This window comes from Tinamus guttatus, unplaced genomic scaffold (assembly GCF_059628265.1).
Source record: "Tinamus guttatus ecotype Peru unplaced genomic scaffold, ASM5962826v1 Tinamus_guttatus_pri_ptg001140l, whole genome shotgun sequence".
Lineage (NCBI taxonomy): Eukaryota > Metazoa > Chordata > Aves > Tinamiformes > Tinamidae > Tinamus > Tinamus guttatus.
This window is the reverse complement of record NW_028289674.1, coordinates 1-25,669: the sequence shown is the minus strand read 5'-3', so window position 1 is coordinate 25,669 and position 25,669 is coordinate 1. Positions and strand designations below refer to the sequence as shown.

Sequence of the window (25,669 nt, the reverse complement as noted above, 5' to 3'; positions counted from 1 at the left end):
GGACGGGGCGGGGCGGAGCGGGGGGAACGGACCGGACCGGGGACGGGGGGGAATGGAGCGGACCGGGGTGGGGATGGACCGGGGAGAGGGGGGGGGATGGACCGGGGACAGGGGGGGGATGGACCGGGGACAGGGGGGGGGGATGGACCGGGGAGAGGAGGGGGGATAGACCGGGGGGGGGGTGGAACGGGAGAGGGGGGGGGGATGGACCGGGGAGAGGGGGGGGGATGGACCGGGGGGGGGTGTGGACCGGACCGGACCGGGGGGGAAGATGGACCGGAGCGGGGGGGAGGATGGACCGGAGGGGCGGGGGGAAGGATGGACCGGGGGGGGGGCGAGGGGATGGGGGAGGGGGGGTCAGGGAATGGGGGGGGGCGGGGATGGTCCGAACGGGGCGGGGGGGGGGCGGTTCGCGGTGCCCCCCCCTCCATCCTCCTCCTCCTCCTCCTCGTCCCCGTGTCCTTGGGGGGGGCTCGGAGCCGCCCCCTCCCCCCAGTGCGGGAATAGGGACCTCCCCCTCCCCCCGGAACCCCCCCCCCCGCGGTGCTGCAGCCCCCCCCGCTCAGCGGTGACCCCCCCCCCGCGATGTCCCCCCCCGCGATGTCCCCTGTGCCCCCCCGCGATGTCCCCTTGTCCCCCCCCCGCGATGTCCCCCCCGTGACGTCCCCCTTGTCCCCCCCCGCGATGTCCCCTGTGTCTTTGTGCCCTCCCCCCCCCCATGGCCGCTGTCCCCACGTCCCCCCCCCGCACTGTCCCCCCCTCATTGTCCCCTCCCCCCCCCCGTTGTCCCCAACCCCCCCCGCTGTCCCCCCTCCCCCCCCGCGGGCAGAGGACGTTTCAAAGGCACCGGCCCCGCTCGGGGCCCAGGCGTCCGGGGACCCCCCCGGCCCGGGCGGTGGCACCGCCGGGTGTCCCCAAGGGCCTCCCGGGTGTCCCCAGGGGTGGCCTTAGGGGACACCGCGGCCGTGGGGTGGCCCTGGGGGACAGAGGTGGCCCTGGGGTGTCCCCGAGCTCTGTGGTGGCCCTGGGGTGTCCCCGGGTGTCACGGGTGGCCCTGGGGTGTCACTGGGAGCTGTAGGTGGCCCTGGGGTGTCACCAAGGTCCGTAGGTGGCCTTGGGGTGTCACCAGGGCCACCGGGGTCTATGGCAGCCCTGGGCTGTCACCAGGGTCTGGAGGTGGCCCTGGGGTGTCACTGGGAGCCATAGGTGGCCTTGGGGTGTCACTGGGTGTCACCGATGGCCCCGGGGTGTCACCGTGGTGGCCCCAGGGTGTCACTGGGAGCCGTAGGTGGCCCTGGGGTGTCACTGGGTGTCTCAGATTGTCCCAGGGTGTCACCGGGTGTCCCCAGTGGCCCTGGGGTGTCACCGGGCGCCATAGGTGGTCCCGGGATGTCACCGATGGCCCCGGGGTGTCACTGGGTGTCACCGATGGCCCTGGGGTGTCACTGGGAGCCGTAGGTGGCCCCAGGGTGTCACTGGGTGTCACCGATGGCCCCGGGGTGTCACTAGGTGTCACCAATGGCCCTGGGGTGTCACCGATGGCCTTGGGGTGTCACTGGGAGCTGTAGGTGGCCCCGGGGTGTCACCGATGGCCCTGGGGTGTCACTGGGTGTCACTGTGGTGGCCCTGGGGTGTCATTGGGAGATGTAGGTGGCCCCGGGGTGTCACTAGGTGTCACCGATGGCCCCGGGGTGTCACTGGGTGCCATAGGTGGCCCTGGGGTGTCACTGATGGCCCCGGGGTGTCACTGGGTGTCACCAATGGCCTTAGGGTGTCACTAGGTGTCACCAATGGCCCTGGGGTGTCACTGGGTGTCACCGCGGTGGCCCCAGGGTGTCACTGGGTGTCACAGATGGCCCTGGGGTGTCACTGGGTGCTGTAGGTGGCCCCGGGGTGTCCCTGGGTGTCACCAATGGTCCCGGGGTGTCACCAGGCGCCGTCGGTGGCCCCAGGGTGTCACTGGGTGCTGTAGGTGACCCCGGGGTGTCACTAGGTGTCACTGCGGTGGCCCCAGGGTGTCACCAGGCGCCGTCGGTGGCCCCGGGGTGTCACTGGGTGCTGTAGGTGGCCCTGGGGTGTCCCTGGGTGTCACCGATGGCCCTGGGGTGTCACTGGGTGCTGTAGGTGGCCCCGGGGTGTCCCTGGGTATCACCAATGGCCCCGGGGTGTCACCGATGGCCCCGGGGTGTCACTGGGTGCTGTAGGTGGCCCCGGGGTGTCCCTGCTTGTCACCAACGGCCCCGGGGTGTCACTGGGCGCCGTCGATGTCCCCAGGGTGTCACCGCGGCGGCCCCCCCGTGTCCCTTGTCGGGCGCCAGGCGCCACCGGGGCGGCCACAGAAAGGGCCATTGTGTCCCCAAGGGGGGGGACGGCGCCACCCCCCGCTGTCACACGGGGGGGGGGGGGGTCACAAAGCGGCTCCTTGTGTCCCCGCCCCCCCCCTTGTCCCCTCCCGTGACCTTGGCGTGGGGGGGCCGTGACCTTGGCCCTCGCGTTGCCATGGAGACGCGGGGGGGGGGTTGTGCTGACGGGGCACGGGCGTCGTCATGGCGACGGGTGACACGGGGGGGGGGGACACGGGGACAGCGCGCGGTGACGCGGCCGCCCACGCGGGGACACCACAATGCGGCCCTGGTGGCCCCGGTGTCCCCAGTGTCCCCCATCCCCGGTGTCCCCCCTCCCCAGTGTCCCCTGGCCCTGGTGGCCCCGGTGTCCCCTGTCCCCGGTGTCCCCTGTCCCCAGCGTCCCCCATCCCCAGTGTCCCCTATCCCTGGTGGCACCGTCTCCAGTGTTCCCTGTCCCCAATGTCCCACATCCCCAGTGTCCCCATCCCCAGTGTCCCCATCCCCAGTGTCCCCCATCCCCAGTGTCCCCTGTCCTTTGTGTCCCCATCCCCGGTGTCCTCCATCCCTGGTGTCCCCGTCCCCAGTGTCCCCTGTCCTTTGTGCCCCTGTCCCCAGTGTCCCCTGTCCCTGGTGGCGCCATCCCCAGTGTCCCCTGTCCCCAATGTCCCCCATCCCCAGTGTCCCCTATCCCTAGTGGCATCGTCCCCAGTGTCTCCTGTCCCCAGTGTCCCCCATCCCCAGTGTCCCCCATCCCCGGTGGCCCTGTCCCCAGTGTCACTGGTGGCCCCATCCCTGGTGTCCCCCGTCCCCAGTGTCCCCTGGCCCTGGTGGCACCGTCCCCAGTGTCCCCTGTCCGCAGTGTCCCCTGTCCCTGGTGGCCCCGTCCCCAGTGTCCCCCATCCCCAATGTCCCCTGTCCTTTGTGCCCCTGTCCTCAGTGTCCCCCGTCCCCAGTGTCCCCTGTCCCTTGTGCCTCCGTCCCCAGTGTCCCCAACACCGTGGTCCTCTGTCCCCAGTGTCCCCCATCCCTGCTGTCACCTGACCCCTGTATCCCCATCCCTGGTGTCCCCGTCCCTCATGTCCCCTGTCCCCGGTGTCCCCTGTCCCCGGTGTCCCCAATGTCCCTGGTCCTCCCTGCGGTCCCCGATGCCACCGTGTGGCCCTGTCACCCCCTGTGTCCCCAGGGATCCCACCTGTCCCTGGGGTCCCCATGTGTCCCCATGTGTCCCCAGCCGCCTTCAGGTGTCCCCAGTGTCCCCACGCACCCCTGGCCACCCCCATGTGTCCCCTGTGATCCCCTGATGTCCCCACGTGTCCCCTGTGATCCCCGGTGTCCCCTGATGTCCCCCGGTGTCCCCACACATCCCTGGCCACCCCCATGTGTCCCCTTGTCCCCCTATGTGTCCCCACGTGTCCCTCCGTGTCCCCTGATGTCCCCCGGTGTCCCCTGATGTCCCCCGGTGTCCCCACACATCCCTGGCCACCCCCATGTGTCCCCTTGTCCCCCTATGTGTCCCCACGTGTCCCTCCGTGTCCCCTGTGATCCCCGGTGTCCCCTGATGTCCCCCGGTGTCCCCACACATGTCCCTGGCCACCTCCATGTGTCCCCTTGTCCCCCGATGTCCCCACGTGTCCCTCCGTGTCCCCTGTGATCCCCGGTGTCCCCTGATGTCCCCCGGTGTCCCCACACATCCCTGGCCACCCCCATGTGTCCCCGTGTCCCCCGATGTCCCCACATGTCCCTCCGTGTCCCCTGTGATCCCTGGTGTCCCCTGATGTCCCCTGGTGTCCCCACACATCCCTGGCCACCCCCATGTGTCCCCTTGTCTCCCGGTGTCCCCACATGTCCCTCCGTGTCCCCTGTGATCCCTGGTGTCCCCTGATGTCCCCTGGTGTCCCCACATGTCCCTGGCCACCCCCATGTGTCCCTGTGTCCCCCGATGTCCCCATGTGTCCCTCCGTGTCCCCTGTGATCCCCGGTGTCCCCTGATGTCCCCCGGTGTCCCCACACATCCCTGGCCACCCCCATGTGTCCCCTTGTCCCCCGATGTCCCCACATGTCCCTCCGTGTCCCCTGTGATCCCTGGTGTCCCCTGATGTCCCCTGGTGTCCCCACACATGTCCCTGGCCACCCCCATGTGTCCCCTTGTCCCCCGATGTCCCCACGTGTCCCTCCGTGTCCCCTGTGATCCCTGGTGTCCCCTGATGTCCCCCTGTGTCCCCACATGTCCCTCCGTGTCACCCTGCATCCCTGGTGATCCCCGATGTCCCCACGTGTCCCCTGTGATCCCCGGTGTCCCCTGATGTCCCCCTGCATCCTCCGTGTCCCCTGATGTCCCCAGTGTCCCCATCGATCCCTGCCCCCCCCTGTGTCCCTGCTGCCCCCAGTGTCCCCAGGGATCCCCAATGTCCCCCCAGTGTCCCCAGGGATCCCTGATGTCCCCCTGGCTCCTGCAGTGTCCCCAGTGTCCCCAGGGATCCCCAATGTCCTCCCAGTGTCCCCAGGGATCCCTGATGTGTCCCTAGTGTCCCCAGGGATCCCCGATGTCCCCCCCGTTCCCCCTATGTCCCCCCCTGTGTCCCCCCTGTGGTGACGTGTGGGGACAGGCCACTCCTGCAGTGTCCCCAATGTCCCCCCAGTGTCCCCAGGGGTTCCCAATGTCCCCCCACAGTGTCCCCCCTGTCCCCCCCTTGTGTCCCCCCCCCCGTGTCCCCCCCTGTGTCCCCCCCGTGGTGACAAGTGGGGACAGGCCAGTCCTGCAGTGTCCCCAATGTCCCCCCAGTGTCCCCAGGGATCCCTAATGTGTCCCTGGTGTCCCCAGGGATCCCCGATGTCCCCCTGCAGGGTCCCCCCCATGTCCCCCCTTGGTGACGCGTGGGGACAGGCCACTCCTGCAGTGTCCCCAATGTCCCCCCAGTGTCCCCAGGGGGTCCCAATGTCCTCCCTGGCTCCTGCAGTGTCCCCAGTGTCCCCAGGGATCCCCAATGTCCTCCCAGTGTCCCCAGGAATCCCTGATGTCCCCCATGTCCCCTCAGTGTCCCCAGGTATCTCCTATGTCCCCCCTGCCCCCCCAGTGTCCCCAGGGATCCCCAATGTCCCCCCTGCCCCCCGAGTGTCCCCAGGGATCCCAAATGTCCCCCCAGTGTCCCCAGGGATCCCCGATGTCCCCCCGCAGTGTCCCCCCATCCCCCCCCGTCCCCCCCCAATGTCCCCCCCCCGTCCCCCCCCCGTGGTGACACTTGGGGACAGGCCGCGCGCAGGAGGTGGCGGCCGAGAACGTGACGGTGGCCGAGGGCGGCACGGCCGAGATCAGCTGCCGCCTGCAGCGCTACGACGGCTCCATCGTGGTGATCCAGAACCCGGCGAGACAGACGCTGTTCTTCAACGGCACCCGCGGTGACTGCCATGGGGACACGGGGGGACATGGGGACACTGCGGGGACACTGCGGGGACACGGGGACATGGGGACATCCCGGGACACGGGGACATTGCGGGGACACGGGGACATTGTGGGGACACGGGGGGCGGCGCTACGACGGCTCCATCGTGGTGATCCAGAACCCGGCGAGACAGACGCTGTTCTTCAACGGCACCCGCGGTGACCGCCGGGGACATGGGGACATCCTGGGGACACTGCGGGGACACGTTGGTGCCATGTTGGGGACACGTTGGTGTCACATTGGGGACACCCTGGTGACACGTTGGGGACATGCTGGGGCCACGTTGGGGACACACTGGGGCCACATTGGAGACATGTTGGGGACACATTGGGGACATGTTGGGGATGTGCAGGGCTGTGTTGGGGCCACGTTGGGGACACATTGGGGATGTGCAGGGCCGTGTTGGGGACACGCTGGTGACACGTTGGGGACACGTGGGTGACACATTGGGGCCACGTTGGGGACATGTTGGGGACACATTGGGGCCATGTTGGGGACACATTGGGGCCACGCTGGGGATGCGCAGGGCCGTGTTGGGGACACACTGGTGACACGTTGGGGACATGTTGGGCACACGTTGGGGACACACTGGGGCCACATTGGAGCCATGTTGGGGACACATTGGGGACATGTTGGGGATGTGCAGGGTCGTGTTGGGGACACACTGGTGACACGTTGGGGACATGTTGGGCACACGTTGGGGCCACGTTGGGCACACGTTGGGGACACATCGGTGCCACGTTGGGGACACGGGGCCACGTTGGGGACACATTGGGGATGCGCAGGGCCGTGTTGGGGACACGCTGGGACCACATTGGGGACATGTTGGGGACACTGGGGACACTTTGGGGACACATTGGTGCCACGTTGGGGCCACGGGGGCACATTGGGGCCACGTTGGGGACACATTGGGGATGTGCAGGGCTGTGTTGGGGACACACTGGTGACACGTTGGGGACACGTGCGTGACACATTGGGGACACATCGGTGCCACGTTGGGGACATGTTGGGGACACATTTGGGCCATGTTGGGGACACGGGGACACATTGGGGCCACACTGGGGATGCGCAGGGCCATGTTGGGGACACACTGGTGCCACGTTGGGGACACGTTGGCGACACATTGGAGCCATGTTGGGGACACGGGGACACATTGGGGCCACGTTGGGGATGCGCAGGGCTGTGTTGCGGACACACTGGTGACACGTTGGAGCCATGTTGGGGACACATTAGGGACACGTTGGGGACATGTTGGGGATGCACAGGGCCGTGTTGGGGACACGTTGGGGACACATCGGTGCCACGTTGGGGACACGGTGGCACATTGGGACCATGTTGGGGACACTTTGGGGATGTGCAGGGCCGTGTTGGGGACACACTGGGACCATGTTGGGGACACGTGGGTGACACATTGGGACCACGTTGGGGACATGTTGGGGACACATTGGGACCATGTTGGGGACACGGGGACACATTGGGGCCATGCTGGGGATGCGCAGGGCCGTGTTGGGGACACCCTGGTGACATGTTGGAGCCATGTTGGGGACACACTGGTGACATGTTGGGGACACTTTGGGGACACATCGGGGACACGTTGGGGACACGGGGGCACATTGGGGCCACGTTGGGGACACATTGGGGATGTGCAGGGCCATGTTGGGGACATGTTGGGGACACATTGGGACCATGTTGGGGACACATTGGGGCCACGTCGGGCCACATTGGGGACACATTGGGGCCACGTTGGGGATGTGCAGGGCTGTGTTGGGGACACACTGGTGCCACGTTGGGAGCACATTGGGGACATGTTGGGGCCACATTGGGGACACACTGGGGGCCACGTTGGGGACACATTGGGGACACATTGGGGATGCGCAGGGCCATGTTGGGGACACCCTGGTGACACGTTGGGGACACATTGGGGACACATTGGGGACATGTTGGGGATGTGCAGGGCTGTGTTGGGGCCACATTGGGGACACACTGGGGCTGTGTTGGGGACACAATTGGTGCCACGTTGGGGCCCCGTTGGGGACACCCCGGTGACAGTTGTCCCCGCAGCCCTCAAGGACGAGCGGTTCCAGCTGGCCGAGTTCACCCCGCGCCAGGTGCGGATCCTGCTGCGGGGAGCGCGGCTGGACGACGAGGGCGGCTACTACTGCCAGCTGTACACGGAGGATACGCAGCACCGCATCGCCACGCTCACCGTCACCGGTACCGTGGGGACAATGGGGACAATGGGGACACACCTGGGGACGTGGGGACACACCTGGGGGAAACGGGGATACGGGAAAACCCGGGGGAAACGGGGACATTGGGGACATTGGGGACACTGCTGCCAGCTGTACACGGAGGCCACGCAGCACCGCATCGCCACGCTCACCGTCACCGGTACGAGGGGACAATGGGGACAATGAGGGGACATGGGGACACCTGGGGACATGGGACACCCGGGGGAAACGGGGACATTGGGGACATGGGGACACTGCTGCCAGCTGTACACGGAGGCCACGCAGCACCGCATCGCCACGCTCACCGTCACCGGTATGGGGACAATGAGGGGACACCTGGGGACAATGGGGACATGTGGGGGACACGGGAAAACCCGGGGAAACGGGAAAACCCGGGAGAAACGGGGACATGGGACACTACTGCCAGCTGTACACGGAGGCCACGCAGCACCGCATCGCCACGCTCACCGTCACCGGTATGGGGACATGGGGACAATGGGGGGACGTGGGGGACATGGGGACAATGAGGGGATATGGAAAACCCAGGGGAAACGGGAAAACCCGGGAGAAACGGGGACATGGGGACACTACTGCCAGCTGTACACGGAGGACACGCAGCACCGCATCGCCACGCTCACCGTCACCGGTATGGGGACATGGGGACATGGGGACACACCTGGGGACATGGGGACACACCTGGGAGAAACGGGGATACGGGAAAACCCGGGGAAACGGGAAAACCCGGGGAAACGGGGACATTGGGACATGGGGACATGGGGACATGGGGACACTACTGCCAGCTGTACACGGAGGACACGCAGCACCGCATCGCCACACTCACCGTCACCGGTACGAGGGGACAATGTGGGGACACCGGGGGGGACGTGGGGACACCTTGGGACACGGGAAAACCCGGGGGAAACGGGGACATTGGGGACACAGGGACACTACTGCCAGCTGTACACGGAGGATACACAGCACCGCATCGCCACGCTCACCGTCACCGGTACGAGGGGACATGGGGACAATGTGGGGACGTGGGGACACCTCGGGGACACGGGAAAACCCAGGGGAAAACGGGGACATGGGGACATTGGGGACATGGGGACACTGCTGCCAGCTGTACACAGAGGACATGCAGCACCGCATCGCCACGCTCACCGTCACCGGTACGAGGGGACATGGGGACAATGAGGGGACATGGGGACACCTCGGGGACACGGGAAAACCCAGGGGAAACAGGGACATGGGGACACTACTGCCAGCTGTACACGGAGGATACGCAGCACCGCATCGCCACGCTCACCGTCACCGGTATGGGGACATTGGGGACATTGGGGACATTGGGGACACACCTGGGGACATGGGGACACACCTGGGAGAAACGGGGATACGGGAAAACCCGGGGGAAACGGGAAAACCCGGGGGAAACGGGGACATTGGGGACATGGGGACATGGGGACATGGGGACACTGCTGCCAGCTGTACACGGAGGCCACGCAGCACCGCATCGCCACGCTCACCGTCACCGGTACGAGGGGACACTGTGGGGACAATGAGGGGACGTGGGGACAATGAGGGGATATGGGAAAACCCGGGGGAAACGGGAAAACCCGGGGGAAACGGGGACATTGGGGACACGGGGACATGGGGACATGGGGACACTACTGCCAGCTGTACACGGAGGATACGCAGCACCGCATCGCCACGCTCACCGTCACCGGTACGAGGGGACATGGGGACAATGGGGACACCTGGGGGACGTGGGGACAATGAGGGGATATGGGAAAACCCGGGGGAAACGGGGACATTGGGGACATTGGGGACATGGGGACATGGGGACACTACTGCCAGTTGTACACGGAGGATACGCAGCACCGCATCGCCACGCTCACCGTCACCGGTACGAGGGGACATGGGGACAATGGGGGGACGTGGGGGACGTGGGGACACCGGGGGGACACCGGGGACACGGGAAAACCCGGGGGAAACGGGGACATTGGGGACATTGGGGACATGGGGACATTGGGGACATGGGGACACTACTGCCAGCTGTACACGGAGGCCACGCAGCACCGCATCGCCACGCTCACCGTCACCGGTACGGGGACATGGGGACAATGGGGACATGGGGACACACCTGGGGAAAGGGGGATACGGGAAAACCCGGGGGAAACGGGAAAACCCGGGGGAAACGGGGACATTGGGGACATGGGGACATTGGGGACATGGGGACACTACTGCCAGCTGTACACGGAGGATACGCAGCACCGCATCGCCACGCTCACCGTCACCGGTACGAGGGGACAATGTGGGGACAATGGGGACACACCTGGGGGACACGGGGACACCTCGGGGACACAGGAAAACCCGGGGGAAACGGGGTCATGGGGACATGGGGACACTACTGCCAGCTGTACACGGAGGCCACGCAGCACCGCATCGCCACGCTCACCGTCACCGGTACGAGGGGACATGGGGACAATGAGGGGACGTGGGGGACATGGGGACACCTCGGGGACACGGGAAAACCCGGGGGAAACGGGGACATTGGGGACATTGGGGACATTGGGGACATGGGGACACTGCTGCCAGCTGTACACGGAGGATACGCAGCACCGCATCGCCACGCTCACCGTCACCGGTACGAGGGGACAATGGGGACAATGTGGGGACGTGGGGACACCTCGGGGACACGGGAAAACCCAGGGGAAACGGGGACATTGGGGACACTGGGGACATGGGGACACTGCTGCCAGCTGTACACAGAGGACATGCAGCACCGCATCGCCACGCTCACCGTCACCGGTATGGGGACATTGGGGACATTGGGGACATTGGGGACACACCTGGGGACATGGGGACACACCTGGGAGAAACGGGGATACGGGAAAACCCGGGGGAAACGGGAAAACCCGGGGGAAACGGGGACATTGGGGACATGGGGACACTGCTGCCAGCTGTACACGGAGGACACGCAGCACCGCATCGCCACGCTCACCGTCACCGGTATGGGGACATGGGGACAATGAGGGGACAATGAAGGGATACGGGAAAACCCGGGGGAAATGGGAAAACCCGGGGGAAATGGGGACATTGGGGACATTGGGGACACGGGGACACTGTTGCCAGCTGTACACGGAGGCCACGCAGCACCGCATCGCCACGCTCACCGTCACCGGTACCGTGGGGACACCGGGGGGACGTGGGGACACCGGGGGGACACCGGGGACACAGGAAAACCCGGGGGAAACGGGAAAACCCGGGGGAAACGGGGACATTGGGGACACGGGGACATTGGGGACATGGGGACACCTGGGGGACACGGGGACATCTGGGGGACACAGGAAAACGTGGGGACATGGGAAAACCTAGAGACACGGGGACATCTGAGGGACAGGGGGACACATGGAGACACGGGGACATTGGGGACAGCTGGGGGACACGGGGACACCTGGGGACATTGGGGACACGGGGACACGCAGCACCACTTTGCCACCCTCAGCGTGCTGGGTGCGGGGACACGGGGCCATCCTGGGGGGACACTGGGGACACCTGGGGGCACTCGAGGCTGCGTGGTGGCACCTGGGGACACTTGAGGACATCTGGGGCCATGGAGGCCGTGTGGTGACCGCGGTGACACCTGGGGACACTTGGTGATACCTGGGGCGACTCAAGGCCGCGTGGTGACACCTGGGGACACTTGGGACACCTGGGGACACTTGGGGCTGCGCGGTGGCACCTGGGGACACATGGGGACACTTGGTGACACCTGGGGCCATTCAGGGCCGCACGGTGACACCTGGGGACACTTGGGACACCTGGGGACACCTGGTGACACATGGGGGCACTCGGGGCTGCACGGTGGCACCTGGGGACACCTGGGGACACCTGGGGCCATGGGGGCCCTTGGTGACACCTGGGGACACTTGGGGGCACTCGGGGCCGCGCAGTGGCACCTGGGGACACTTGGGGACACCTGGTGCCATGGGGGCCCTTGGGGACACCTGGGGACACTTGGGGACACCTGAGGATGCTTGGGGCCACTCAGGGCCGCGCGGTGACACTTGGGGACACTTGGGGACACTTGGGGACACGTGGTGCCATGGGGGCCCTTGGGGACACCTGGGGATACCTTGGGGACACCTGGGGCCATGGGGGCCCTTGGGGACACCTGGGGACACTTGGGGCTGTGCGGTGACACCTGGGGACACTTGGGGACACCTGGGGCTGCGTGGTGGCACCTAGGGACACTTGGGGACATCTGGTGCCATGGGGGCCCTTGGTGACACCTGGGGACACTTGGGGACACGCGGTGCCCCCCCGTGTCCCCAGTGCCCCCCGAGGTCCCCGAGGTGGCGGCGGCGGCGCCGGCCGAGGAGGGGGCGGAGCTGGAGCTGGTCTGCAGTGTCCCCCGCGCGAGGCCACCGGCCACCCTGCGCTGGTACCGCGACCGCAAGGAGCTGCCAGGTGACAACGGGGGGACAACGGGGACAATGAGGGGACATGGGGGACATTGGGGACAATGAGGGGACATGAGGGACATGGGGGACAACGGGGACCCTGCGCTGGTACCGCGACCGCAAGGAGCTGCCAGGTGACAACGGGGACAACGGGGGGACATTGGGGACATTGGGGACAACGGGGAGGTTGGGGACAATGGGGACCCTGCGCTGGTACCGCGACCGCAAGGAGCTGCCAGGTGACAACGAGGGGACATTGGGGACAATGGGGACGTTGGGGACAATGAGGGGACATGGGGGACAACGGGGACCCTGCGCTGGTACCGCGACCGCAAGGAGCTGCCAGGTGACATTGGGGACAACGGGGACAATGAGGGGACATGGGGGACAACGGGGAGGTTGGGGACAACGGGGACCCTGCGCTGGTACCGCGACCGCAAGGAGCTGCCAGGTGACATTGGGGACAATGGGGACAATGAGGGGACATGGGGGACATGGGGGACAGCGGGGACCCTGCGCTGGTACCGCGACCGCAAGGAGCTGCCAGGTGACAACGAGGGGACATTGGGGACAATGAGGGGACATGGGGACAATGAGGGGACATGGGGGACATGGGGGACAACGGGGACGGGAGGGACCCTGCGCTGGTACCGCGACCGCAAGGAGCTGCCAGGTGACAACGGGGACAATGAGGGGACATGGGGGACATGGGGACAATGAGGGGACATGGGGGACAACGGGGACATGGGGACCCTGCGCTGGTACCGCGACCGCAAGGAGCTGCCAGGTGACGAGGGGACATTGGGGACAATGAGGGGACATGGGGGACGGGGGGGACCCTGCGCTGGTACCACAACCGCAAGGAGCTGCCAGGTGACAACGGGGACAATGAGGGGACATGGGGACAACGAGGGGACATGGGGGACATGGGGGACAACGGGGAGGTTGGGGACAACGGGGACCCTGCGCTGGTACCGCGACCGCAAGGAGCTGCCAGGTGACAACGAGGGGACATTGGGGACAATGAGGGGACATGGGGGACAACGGGGACCCTGTGCTGGTACCGTGACCGCAAGGAGCTGCCAGGTGACAACGAGGGGACATTGGGGACAATGGGGACGTTGGGGACAATGAGGGGACATGGGGGACAACGGGGACCCTGCGCTGGTACCGCGACCGCAAGGAGCTGCCAGGTGACAACGGGGACAATGGGGACAATGAGGGGACATTGGGGACAACGGGGACGTTGGGGACATGGGGGACATGGGGGACAGCGGGGACCCTGCGCTGGTACCGCGACCGCAAGGAGCTGCCAGGTGACATTGGGGACAATGAGGGGACATGGGGGACAACGGGGAGGTTGGGGACAATGGGGACCCTGCGCTGGTACCGCGACCGCAAGGAGCTGCCAGGTGACAACGAGGGGACAATGAGTGGACATGGGGGACATGGGGGACAATGGGGACAACGGGGGGACATGGGGGACAACGGGGGGACATGGGGGACATGGGGGACAACGGGGACCCTGCGCTGGTACCGCGACCGCAAGGAGCTGCCAGGTGACAAAAGGGACAACGGGGGGACAATGGGGACAATGAGGGGACATTGGGGACAATGGGGACATTGGGGATGTTGGGGACAATGGGGACAATGGGGACCCTGCGCTGGTACCGCGACCGCAAGGAGCTGCCAGGTGACAACGGGGACAACGGGGGGACAATGGGGACAATGGGGGGACGTTGGGGACACCTTGGGGACAAGGTGGGGACACGATGGCTACTGCAAGGACATGGCTGGATGGGGACACCATGGCCGTGTCCCCATGTCCTCAGTGTCCCTGTGGCCCTGGTGACACCTTGGTGACACTGTGTCCATGTCCCCTGTCTCTATGTCCCTGTCCCCATGTCCACATGTCCCCGTGTCCCTGTTCCTGTGTCCCTGTTGTACCCGTATCCCCATCCCTGTGTCCCCTGTTGTCCCCATGTCCCTGTGTGCCCTGTTGTCCCCGTGTCCCTCTTGTCCCCATGTCCCCTGTTGTCCCCCATCCCCTGTTGTCCCTGTGTCCCCATGTCCCCGTTTCTGCGTCCCTCTGTCCCCTGTTCTCCCAATGTCCCCATTGTCCCCATGTCCCTGTGTTGCCGTGTCCCCATCCCCATGTCCCTGTTGTCCCCATGTCCCCGTGTCCCCGTCCTCATGTGTCTGTCTCCCCTGTCCCCCCCGTGTCCCTGTCCCCCTGTTGTCCCTGTCCCCCCGTTGTCCCCATGTCCCCGTATCCCCCTCCCCGTCCCCCCATTGTCCCCATGTCCCCATTGTCCCCATGTCCCCATTGTGCGCATTGTCCCCATGTCCCCGTCCCCCCTGTCCCCCCCGTTGTCCCCCATTGTCCCCATGTCCCCATTGTCACCATTGTCCTCGTCCCCCCATTGTCCCCCATTGTCCCCCATTGTCCTCGTTGTCCCCATTGTCCCATTGTCCCCATGTCCCCGTGTCCCCGTCCCCCCCATTGTCCCTGTTGTCCCCATGTCCCCATTGTCCCCATGTCCCCCCGTTGTCCCCGTCATCCGCATTGTCCCCGTTGTCCCCATTGTCCCCATTGTCCCCATTGTCCCCGTCCCCCCTGTCCCCCCCCATTGTCCCCATTGTCCCCGTCCCCCCATTGTCCCCATGTCCCCATTGTCCCCATTGTCCCCGTCCCCCCCATTGTCCCCATTGTCCCCGTCCCCCCATTGTCCCCATGTGCCCATTGTCCCCATTGTCCCCGTCCCCCCTGTCCCCCCCATTGTCCCCATTGTCCCCGTCCCCCCATTGTCCCCCATTGTCCCCATTGTCCCCATTGTCCCCGTCCCCCCTGTCCCCCCATTGTCCCCATTGTCCCCGTCCCCCCATTGTCCCCCATTGTCCCCATTGTCCCCATTGTCCTCGTCCCCCCTGTCCCCCCTGTGGTCCCCCATTGTCCCCATGTCCCCATTGTCCCCATGTCCCCATGTCCCCATTGTCCCCCCGCAGGCGAGAGCAGCCGGGAGGCGCAGGGCCGCGTGTGGCGGCAGCGCAGCGTCCTGCGGCTGCGCGTGGAGCGACGCGACCACGGGGCCACCGTCACCTGCGAGGCCACCCACCCCGCGCTGCGCGGCCAGCGGCGCCAGGGCCGCTACGTCCTGGACGTGCACTGTGAGCGATGGGGACGTTGGGGACAATGAGGGGACAATGAGGGGACGGGGCCGCTACGTCCTGGACATGCACTGTGAGCAATGGGGGACGTTGGGGACAATGGGGACAATGAGGGGACGGGGCCGCTACGTCCTGGACGTGCACTGTGAGCAATGGGGGACGTTGGGGACAATGGGGACAATGAGGGGACGGGGCCGCTACGTCCTGGACATGCACTGTGAGCGATGGGGACGTTGGGGACAATGGGGACAATGAGGGGACGGGGCCGCTACGTCCTGGACGTGCACTGTGAGCAACGAGGGGACATTGGGGACAATGAGAGGACAATGAGGGGACAGTGAGGGGACATTGGGGACAATGTGGGGACAATGAGGGGAGAATGACAGGACAGGGCCGCTACGTCCTGGACGTGCACTGTGAGCAGGGGACAATGGGGACAATGTGGGGACAATGGGGACAATGAGGGGACAATGTGGGGACAATGAGGGGACAGGGCCGCTACATGCTGGACGTGCACTGTGAGCAGGGGACAATGTGGGGACAATGTGGGGACACTGGGGACAATGAGGGGACAATGAGGGGACAGGGCCGCTACGTCCTGGACGTGCACTGTGAGCGTGAGGGGACATTGGGGACAATGTGGGGACATTGGGGACAATGTGGGGACGGGGCCGCTACGTCCTGGACGTGCACTGTGAGCAATGGGGACAATGGGGACAATGTGGGGACAGTGAGGGGACAGTGTGGGGACGGGGCCGCTACGTGCTGGACGTGCACTGTGAGCAATGGGGACAATGTGGGGACAATGGGGACAATGTGGGGACAGTGTGGGGACATTGGGGACAATGTGGGGACAATGGGGACAATGAGGGGACAGGGCCACTACGTCCTGGACGTGCACTGTGAGCAGGGGACAATGTGGGGACAATGAGGGGACAATGAGGGGACGGGGCCGCTACATCCTGGACGTGCACTGTGAGCATGAGGGGACAATGTGGGGACATTGGGGACAGTGTGGGGACAGGGCCACTACGTCCTGGACGTGCACTGTGAGCGATGGGGACAATGGGGACAATGTGGGGACAATGGGGACGTTGGGGACAATGAGGGGACAATGAGGGGACAGGGCCGCTACGTCCTGGACGTGCACTGTGAGCAACGAGGGGGACAATGGGGACAATGAGGGGACATTGGGGACAATGAGGGGACAGTGAGGGGACAGTGAGGGGACAGGGCCGCTACGTCCTGGACGTGCACTGTGAGCAGGGGACAATGTGGGGACAATGGGGACAATGTGGGGACAATGAGGGGACAATGAGGGGACAATGAGGGGACAGGGCCGCTACATCCTGGACGTGCACTGTGAGCATGAGGGGACATTGGGGACAATGTGGACAATGGGGACAATGAGGGGACGGGGCCGCTACGTCCTGGACATGCACTGTGAGCAGGGGACATTGGGGACAATGTGGGGACATTGGGGACAATGGGGACAATGTGGGGACAATGAGGGGACAGGGCCGCTACGTCCTGGACGTGCACTGTGAGCAGGGGACATTGGGGACAATGAGGGGACAGGGCCGCTACGTCCTGGACGTGCACTGTGAGCAATGGGGACAATGGGGACAATGGGGACAATGAGGGGACAATGTAGGGACAATGGGGACAGTATGGGGACATTGGGGACAATGAGGGGACAGGGCCGCTACGTCCTGGACGTGCACTGTGAGCAGGGGACATTGGGGACAATGTGGGGACATTGGGGACAATGAGGGGACAGGGCCGCTACGTCCTGGACGTGCACTGTGAGCGATGGGGACAATGGGGACAATGAGGGGACATTGGGGACAATGAGGGGACAATGGGGGGACAGGGCCGCTACGTCCTGGACGTGCACTGTGAGCGATGGGGACAATGAGGGGACATTGGGGACAATGAGGGGACAGGGCCACTACATGCTGGACGTGCACTGTGAGCGAGGGGACAATGGGGACAATGGGGACAATGAGGGGACAATGAGGGGACATTGGGGACAATGTGGGGACAATGAGGGGACAATGAGGGGACAGTGAGGGGACAATGAGGGGACAGGGCCACTACGTTCTGGACGTGCACTGTGAGCAATGGGGGGGACAATGGGGACAATGGGGACAATGAGGGGACATTGGGGACAATGAGGGGACAATGAGGGGACAGGGCCGCTACGTGCTGGACGTGCACTGTGAGCAGGGGACATTGGGGACAATGTGGGGACATTGGGGACAATGAGGGGACAGGGCCGCTACGTCCTGGACGTGCACTGTGAGCATGAGGGGACAATGTGGGGACAATGGGGACAATGAGGGGACAATGGGGACATTGGGGACAATGTGGGGACAATGAGGACAATATTGGGGACAGCAGTGACAAGGGGCAGACAGAGCCCACGGAGGGGACAGCGCGACCAGGGGGACATTGTGTCCGGGGACCATCACAGCCATGGGTGACACCGTGGCCTTGGGGACATCACGTTGGGGACGTCACCGCGGGTGGGGACGTCACGCTGGGGCCACCGCAGCATTTGGGGACATGGTGGCGCTTGGGGACATGGTGGCGCTTGGGAAATCCTGTCGCTTGGGGACATCCTGTCGCTTGGGGACATGGTGGCGCTTGGGGACATGGTGTCACTTGGGGACATCCTGTCGCTTGGGGACATCCTGGCACTTGGGGACATCGTGGCGCTTGGGGACATTGTGTCGCTTGGGGACATGGTGTCACTTGGGGACATGGTGGCGCTTGGGGACATGGTGTCACTTGGGGACATCCTGGCGCTTGGGGACATGGTGGCGCTTGGGGACATCGTGGCGCTTGCGGACATGGTGGCACTTGGGGACATTGGGGGGGTGGGGGACAGACATGGCTTCATTTGGGGACACTGCGTGTGTTGGGGGGGGGGGGGTTGATGTGACGTCACCGCGTGGGGTGTGACGTCACCGCACTGGGCTGTGACGTCACCGTGCGGGCTGTGACGTCACCGTGTGGCAGGGTCCAATGTCACCGCATGGGGGGGTGACGTCACTGTGCTGGGGTGTGACGTCACCGGCGCAGGGTCCGATGTCACCGCGCGGGGGTGTGACGTCACCACGCCAGGCTGTGACGTCACTGCGCGGGGCTGTGACGTCACTGCACCGGGCCGTGACGTCACCGCCGCGGCGGCGGGGTCCAATGTCACTGTGCGGGGGTGATGTCACTGCGCGGGCTGTGACGTCACCGTGCCGGGCTGTGACGTCACCGCGTGGCGGGGTCCGATGTCACCGCGCGGGGCTGTGACGTCACCCTGCCGGGCTGTGACGTCACCGTGCGGGCTGTGACGTCATCGCTGTCCCCAGACCCCCCCTCGTTGCGGATCCACCCGTCCCAAAGCGTCCTGAGGGAGGGGGACACCCTGGTGCTGACGTGTGCGGTGACGGGGAACCCCGGTGAGGGGACGGGGGGACATGGGGGGACATGGGATGGGGGGACATGGGGGACATGGGGGGACATGGGGGGGATATGGAGGATATGGGGGACATGGGGGGACGTGGGGATGGGGGGGACACGGGGGGACATGGGGGGACTTGGGGGGACATGGGGGACATGGGGGACATGGGGGGACATGGGGGACATGAGGGGACGGGGGGGACATGGGGGGACATGGGGATGGGGGGACATGGGGGGACATGGGAATGGGGGGACATGGGGGGACATTGGGGGACATGGGGGGATATGGGGGGACTGGGGGAGCATGGCGACATGGAGGGACATGGGGGGACACAGGGGACACGGGGGGACACCCTGGGGGGACACTTGGGGACACTCGGGGGACACTCACCCGGCACGGCGGGCGGCACCGTGGGGACACGTGGGGACACTTTGGGGACACAGGGCTCCCTGGGGACACTCGGGGACACTCACCGGGCACGGCGGGCGGCACCGTGCGCCGCAGCGCTGTCACCATGGGGACACGTGGGGACACTTTGGGACACAGGGCTCCCTGGGGACACTTGGGGACACCCCGGGGACACTCGGGGACACTCACCCGGCACGGCGGGTGGCACCGTGCGCCGCAGCGCTGTCACCCGTCGCCATGGCGATCTCCTCGGCACTGAACTTCTTTGCTGCAGGAGTGTCCGCGGCCGTCACCATGTTGGGCTTGAGCAGCGTCCCCTCCAGGTAGATGTGGTGGTCGCTGAGCGCCTTGTACACGGCGGCCAGCACCTGGGGGGACATTGGGGACAAGGGGACACATTGGGGACAATGCAGGGACAGCGCCTTGTACACGGCGGCCAGCACCTGGGGGGACATTGGGGACAAGGGGACACATTGGGGACAACGCAGGGACAGCGCCTTGTACACGGCGGCCAGCACCTGGGGGGACATTGGGGACATTGGGGACACGTTGGGGACAGTGCCTTGTACAACGGCCGCCAGCACCTGGGGGGACATGGGGGACATTGGGGACAATGCAGGGACAGCGCCTTGTACACGGCCGCCAACACCTGGGGGGACATTGGGGACATGGGGACACGTTGGGGACAACGCAGGGACAGCGCCTTGTGCACAGCCGCCAGCACCTGGGGACACGGGGACACATTGGGGACACGTTGGGGACTTGGTGACAACGTAGGGACAGCGCTTTGTACACAGCTGCCAGCACCTGGGGACACGTTGAGGACATTGGGAACACATTGGGGACATTGGGGACAATGCAGGACAGCGCCTTGTACACGGCCGCCAGCACCTGGGGACACGGGGGACACGTTGGGGACACATTGGGGACAGTGTGAGGACACAGCAGGACACAGCAGTCAGCACCTGGGGACAGCGCAGGGACACGGTGGGGACACAGTGGGACCAGCCACATGTGCTGGAGGGGGGGGCTTGGGGACCCGTTGGGGACCGCGGGGCCACCCACCTTCTCGGTGACGTATTGGCAGCGCTTGAGGTCGTGGTCGCCGTCGGGGAGGATCTCGGGCTCCACGATGGGGACGATGCCGTTCTGAGGGGACACAGCAGGGACACGTTGGGACAGCAGGGCCCCGGCCATGCCAGGTGACAGAGGGTGACAAAGAACTGCCACCAAGGCCACACCAGGGCACAGCCGGGAGGTCCCCGACCACCTTGGGGTGACGCCTGGTTGACACGAGGCCACCACCAAGGCCACATCTTGACGCTAGAGGAGGCCCAGGAGGTCCCAACCGCCTCAGGTGACAACTGGTTGACATCAGTATTCTCTGGTGTCAAGATGGAGTCTTGGTGGTGGCCCCAGGGTGTCCCCAGCCGCCTCAGGTGACAACCATTTGACATGAGACCACCCCCAGCGCTAAGAAGAAGCAACCACCACCAAAACAGGGTGACGGGAGGCCCCGGGGGTGACACGGGGACACCGACCTGCTGGCAGATGCTGGCGTAGCGCACCAGCACGTTGGCGTTCTCCATGATGGCCAACGGGGACATGACCAAGGAGGAGGTGACGGGATGCCCCGGGGAGGGACGTGGTGGCCCAGGGAGGGACGCGGTGACCCGGGACGGTGACGCGGTGACCCAGGGGGTGACGCGGGGGACACCCACCTGCTGGCAGATGCTGGCGTAGCGCGCCAGCACGTTGGCGTCTCCATGATGGCCAACGGGGACATGGCCAAGGAGGAGGTGATGGGATGCCCCGGGGAGGGATGTGGTGGCCCAGGGGGGTGACACGGTGACCTGGGGGGTGACGCGGTGACGCGGGGACACCCACCTGCTGGCAGATGCTGGCGTAGCGCGCCAGCACGTTGGCGTTCTCCATGATGGCCAGCGCGGACGGCGTGTGCTCCGAGATCTTGAGCACGCAGCGCCACTTGGCGAAGTCGGCGCCGTCCTTCTTGTACTGGGCGCAGCGCTCCATGAGCCCGTCCAGGCCTGGGGGGACACGGGGGGGCGTGGGGGGACGCGGGGACGCGGCGGGGGGGACACCCGGAGGGCACTGGGGACATAGGGATGACCTTGGGGACACGGGGATAATGCTAAGGATGGCCCTGGGGACATGAAAATGAGTTCAGGAACATGGGGACAGTCTCGGGGACATAGGGACAATCCTGAGGATGGCCCTGGGGACACGAAGATGAGCTCAGGGACATGGGGACAGTCCTGAGCATGGCTGTGGGGACACGAAGATGAGCTCAGGACAAGGGGACGGTCTCGGGGACATTGGGACAATCCTGAGGATGGCCCTGGGGACACAAAGATGAGCTCAGGGACACGGGGACAGTCTCGGGGACATGGGGACAATCCTGAGGATGGCCCTGGGGACACGAAGATGAGCTCGGGGACATGGGGACGGTCTCGGGGACATTGGGATGACCTTAGGGACAGCTCTGGGGACACGGGGATGGCCCCGAGAACGCAGGGATGACCTTGGGGACATGGGGAGGACCTTATGGAGAGGTTTGGGGACACACAGATGGCCCTGGGGACATGATGACAGCCTTGGGGACACGGGGACGGCTCGGGGACGGTCACTCACCTTGGTGGTGGTTTCACCATTGGTGCCAGCCAGGGGGACGACCCCTTTGTCCACCTGGGGAACAAGGGCATGGGGACACGGTCACCCCAATGTCCCCCCAAATCCCCCGTCCCTCCATGTCCCTCTGGCCCCTCAACGTCCGCACATTCCTGAAGTCCCCTCAACATCCCCGTGTTCCCCAATGTCCCCTCAATGTCGACATCTCCTCAACGTCCCCAACGTGCCCTCAACTTCCCATGTCCCCAACGCTGCCTCAACGTCCCCAACACCGCAACGTCCCCTCAACGTCCCCAACACCCCCACGTCCCCATGCCCCCCAACACCCCCACGTCCCCAACACCGCCTCAACGTCCCCAACATTCCCTCAACGTCCCCAACACCCCCTCAACGTCCCCGTGTTCCCCAATGTCCCCTCAATGTCAACATCTCCTCAACGTCACCAACGTCCCCTCAACGTCCCATGTCCCCAACGCTGCCTCAACGTCTCCAACACCCCCACGTCCCCTCAACGTCCCCACGTCCCCTCAACGTCCCCGTGTTCCCCAATGTCCCCTCAATGTCGGCATCTCCTCAACGTCCCCAACACCCCCTCAACATCCCCCGTGCTCCCCAATGTCCCCTCAATGTCGACATCTCCTCAACGTCCCCAACGTCCCCTCAACGTCCCATGTCCCCAACGCTGCCTCAATGTCCCAAACATTCCCTCAATGCCCCCAACATCCCCATGTCCCCATCGTCCCTGTCATCCCCACGTCCCCTCAACGTCCCAGCGTCCCCGCGTCCCCACCTTGATGCCCACGAGGCCGCCCTTGGCGCGGATGACGGCGGGGAAGGCGCGCCCGTCGTCGGCCTTCTGGTAGAGGGTCTCGTGGAAGAGGATGACGCCGCCGATGCAGTTGTCCACGCGCTGGTCGGCGGGTGAAGAGCAGCTGCCGGTACCAGCGGCGGTTCTCCTCGGTGTTCTCGGCGCCCACCGAGCTCAGCCGCTTGGCGATGCTGCCTGCGGGGACACGAGCGTCACCCTGGGCGGCCACTGGTGCCCAACGGGGCCCAATGGCATCCGGTGACACCCAACGGGTCCGATGACACCCAACGGGTCCAATGGTGCCTGGTGACACCCAACGGGGCCCAATGGCATCCGGTGACACCCAATGGGTCCAATGGTGCCTGCTGACACCCAACGGGGCCCAATGACACCCAACGGGGCCCAATGGCATCCGGTGACACCCAATGGGGCCCAATGACACCCAACAGGGCCCAATGACACCCAACGGGTCCAATGGTGCCTTGTGACACCCAACGGGGCCCAACAGTGCCCAATAGTACCTGGTGACACCCAATGGGGCCCAATGACACCCAACGGGGCCCAATGACACCCAACGGGGCCCAACAGTGCCCAATAGTACCTGGTGACACCCAACGGGGCCCAATGACACCCAACGCGGCCCAATGACACCCAATGGGGCCCAATGGTGCCTGGTGACACCCAATGGGGCCCAACGAAACCCAACAGGGCCCAATGACACCCAACGGGTCCAATGGTGCCTGGTGACACCCAATGGGGCCCAACAGTGCCCAATAGTACCTGGTGACACCCAATGGGGCCCAATGACACCCAACGGGGCCCAATGGCATCCAGCGACACCCGACGGGGCCCAATGACACCCAACAGGGCCCAATGACACTCAAACGGGGCCCAACAGTGCCCAATAGCACCTGGTGACACCCAGTAGTGCCCAGTGGCACCTGGTGCTCAATAGCACCCAATGGCCACTGGTGACACCCAACGGTACCCAGTGGCACCTGGTGACACCCAGCAGGGTCCAATGAAACCCAACAGGGCCCAATGGCATCTGGTGACACCCAATGGTGCCCAATGGCACCTGGTGCTCAATGGCACCCAATGGCACCTGGTGACACCTGGTGCTCAAAGGCACCCAATGGCCACTGGTGACACCCTGTGGTGCCCAATAGGACCTGGTGACACCAAATGGTGCCCAATGGCACCTGGTGGCACCCAATGGCCACTGGTGACACCCAACGGTGCCCAGCGGCACCTGGTGACACCCATGGCCACTGGTGACACCCAACGATGCCCAATGGCCACTGGTGACACCCAACGGTGCCCAGCGGCACCTGGTGACACCCGAGGGCGCCCCCCGTCCCCCCGCACCGGTGGACTCGTCGGCGGCCAGGATGCCCTTGCCGGGCGCCACGATGCGCAGGGCGATCTCGGCCAGCTCCTTCTTCTGCTCCGCGCTCAGCGCCGGGTATTGGTGCGGCATGGCGGCGGCTGCGGGGGGGAAAGTCAGCAGGGGGCCCAGGCGTCCGGGGGGGGGGCAGGACCCACCAAAGGGGCCCAGGCGTCCGGGAAGGGGGACAGGACCCACCAAAGGGGCCCAGGTGTCCGGGGGGGGGCAGGAGCCCTCCAGAGGGGCCCAGGCGTCCGGGGGGGGGCAGGACCCGCCAAAGGGGCCCAGGCGTCCGGGGGCGGGGGGGGCAGGGGGACAGCCGGACCGGGGCGTCCGGGCAGCGGCTCCGAAGGGGAAACGGGGCCCCGGCGTCCGGTCGGGGATGGTGCCCGGGGAGGGGCCCAGGCGTCCGGGAAGGGCTGGGGCGTGGCCGGGCCAGAGAGCAGGGGGAGGGGCCCAGGCGTCCGGGGGGGGGGGGGGGGGGGGCAGCCCAAGGGGCCCAGGCGTCCGGGGGGGGGGAAGGGGGGGGCAGCCCAAGGGGGCCCCGGGCGTCCGGGGGGGGGGGGGGGGCAGCCCAAGGGGCCCAGGCATCCGGGGGGGGGGGGAAGGAGGGGGGGCAGCCCAAGGGGCCCAGCGTCCGGGGGGGGGGGAAGGGGGGGGGCAGCCCAAGGGGCCCAGGCGTCCGGGCAAGGAGCCCCAAGGGCGCCTCAAGGGCGGCCCGAAGGGCCCAGGCGTCCGGGCAGGGCCTCTTCCTCCCCCCCTTCCATAGGGCCGGGCGGAAACCCCCGTTCAGCCCCCGAATCTCCCTTTTTGACCCCAAATCTGCCCCCCCATGTCGCCTATCTGCCCCCAAGACCCCAAGTTTATCTTTCTAGCCCCAAATCTCTTCCCTGTGCCCCAAACTCCTGCATTTTCAGACCCAAACCTGAACCCCCAGCCCTGAAAATCTCACTTTTCAACCCCGGATTTGCCACCTTAGCACTAAAATCTCCACTTTAAACCCCAAATCTCACACCCTCCCCGCCTAAAACGCCACTTTACAGCCCCAAATCTCCTTTTCTGCCCCCAATTTCCTGCCCCAGGTCTAAAATGCCACTTTCGGGCTCCAAATCTGAGCGACCCATCCCTAAAATCTCACCAAATCTGACCCTGCAGCTCAAAACCCGCCCTTAAAACCCGACCTTTTAGCCCCAAACCTGCTCCCCCCCCCCCAATATCTCCTGCCTTAGCCCCCCCCAGCCCCCAAATCCTCCTTTTTCACCCCAAAATCTGCTCCCTCCCCTCTCCCCACCTGGTCCTGCCGGGGCTGC

At 65.8% G+C, this 25,669-nt stretch overlaps 2 protein-coding genes across 2 annotated transcripts; one reads left to right on the top strand and one right to left on the bottom strand.

The window, feature by feature from the left end:
- Positions 1 to 5,590: 5,590 nt before the first annotated feature.
- CADM4 (cell adhesion molecule 4) lies at positions 5,591 to 19,110 on the top strand (the record flags this gene model as incomplete). The annotated part of the gene is made up of 5 exons (XM_088538667.1): positions 5,591 to 5,741; positions 7,847 to 7,999; positions 12,352 to 12,486; positions 15,486 to 15,647; positions 19,016 to 19,110. Coding segments are annotated over 5 exons (696 nt in total), but the record flags the coding sequence as incomplete, so codon positions are not given.
- A 466-nt stretch (positions 19,111 to 19,576) lies between these two features.
- Positions 19,577 to 24,464, bottom strand: LOC148590718 (fructose-bisphosphate aldolase A-like). Its single transcript, XM_088538666.1, is given in 8 exon segments — positions 19,577 to 19,744; positions 19,746 to 19,883; positions 20,581 to 20,664; positions 21,403 to 21,563; positions 22,164 to 22,221; positions 22,955 to 23,083; positions 23,085 to 23,167; positions 24,341 to 24,464. Coding segments are annotated over 8 exon segments (933 nt in total). The 5' UTR covers positions 24,453 to 24,464.
- Between the last annotated feature and the right edge of the window lie 1,205 nt (positions 24,465 to 25,669).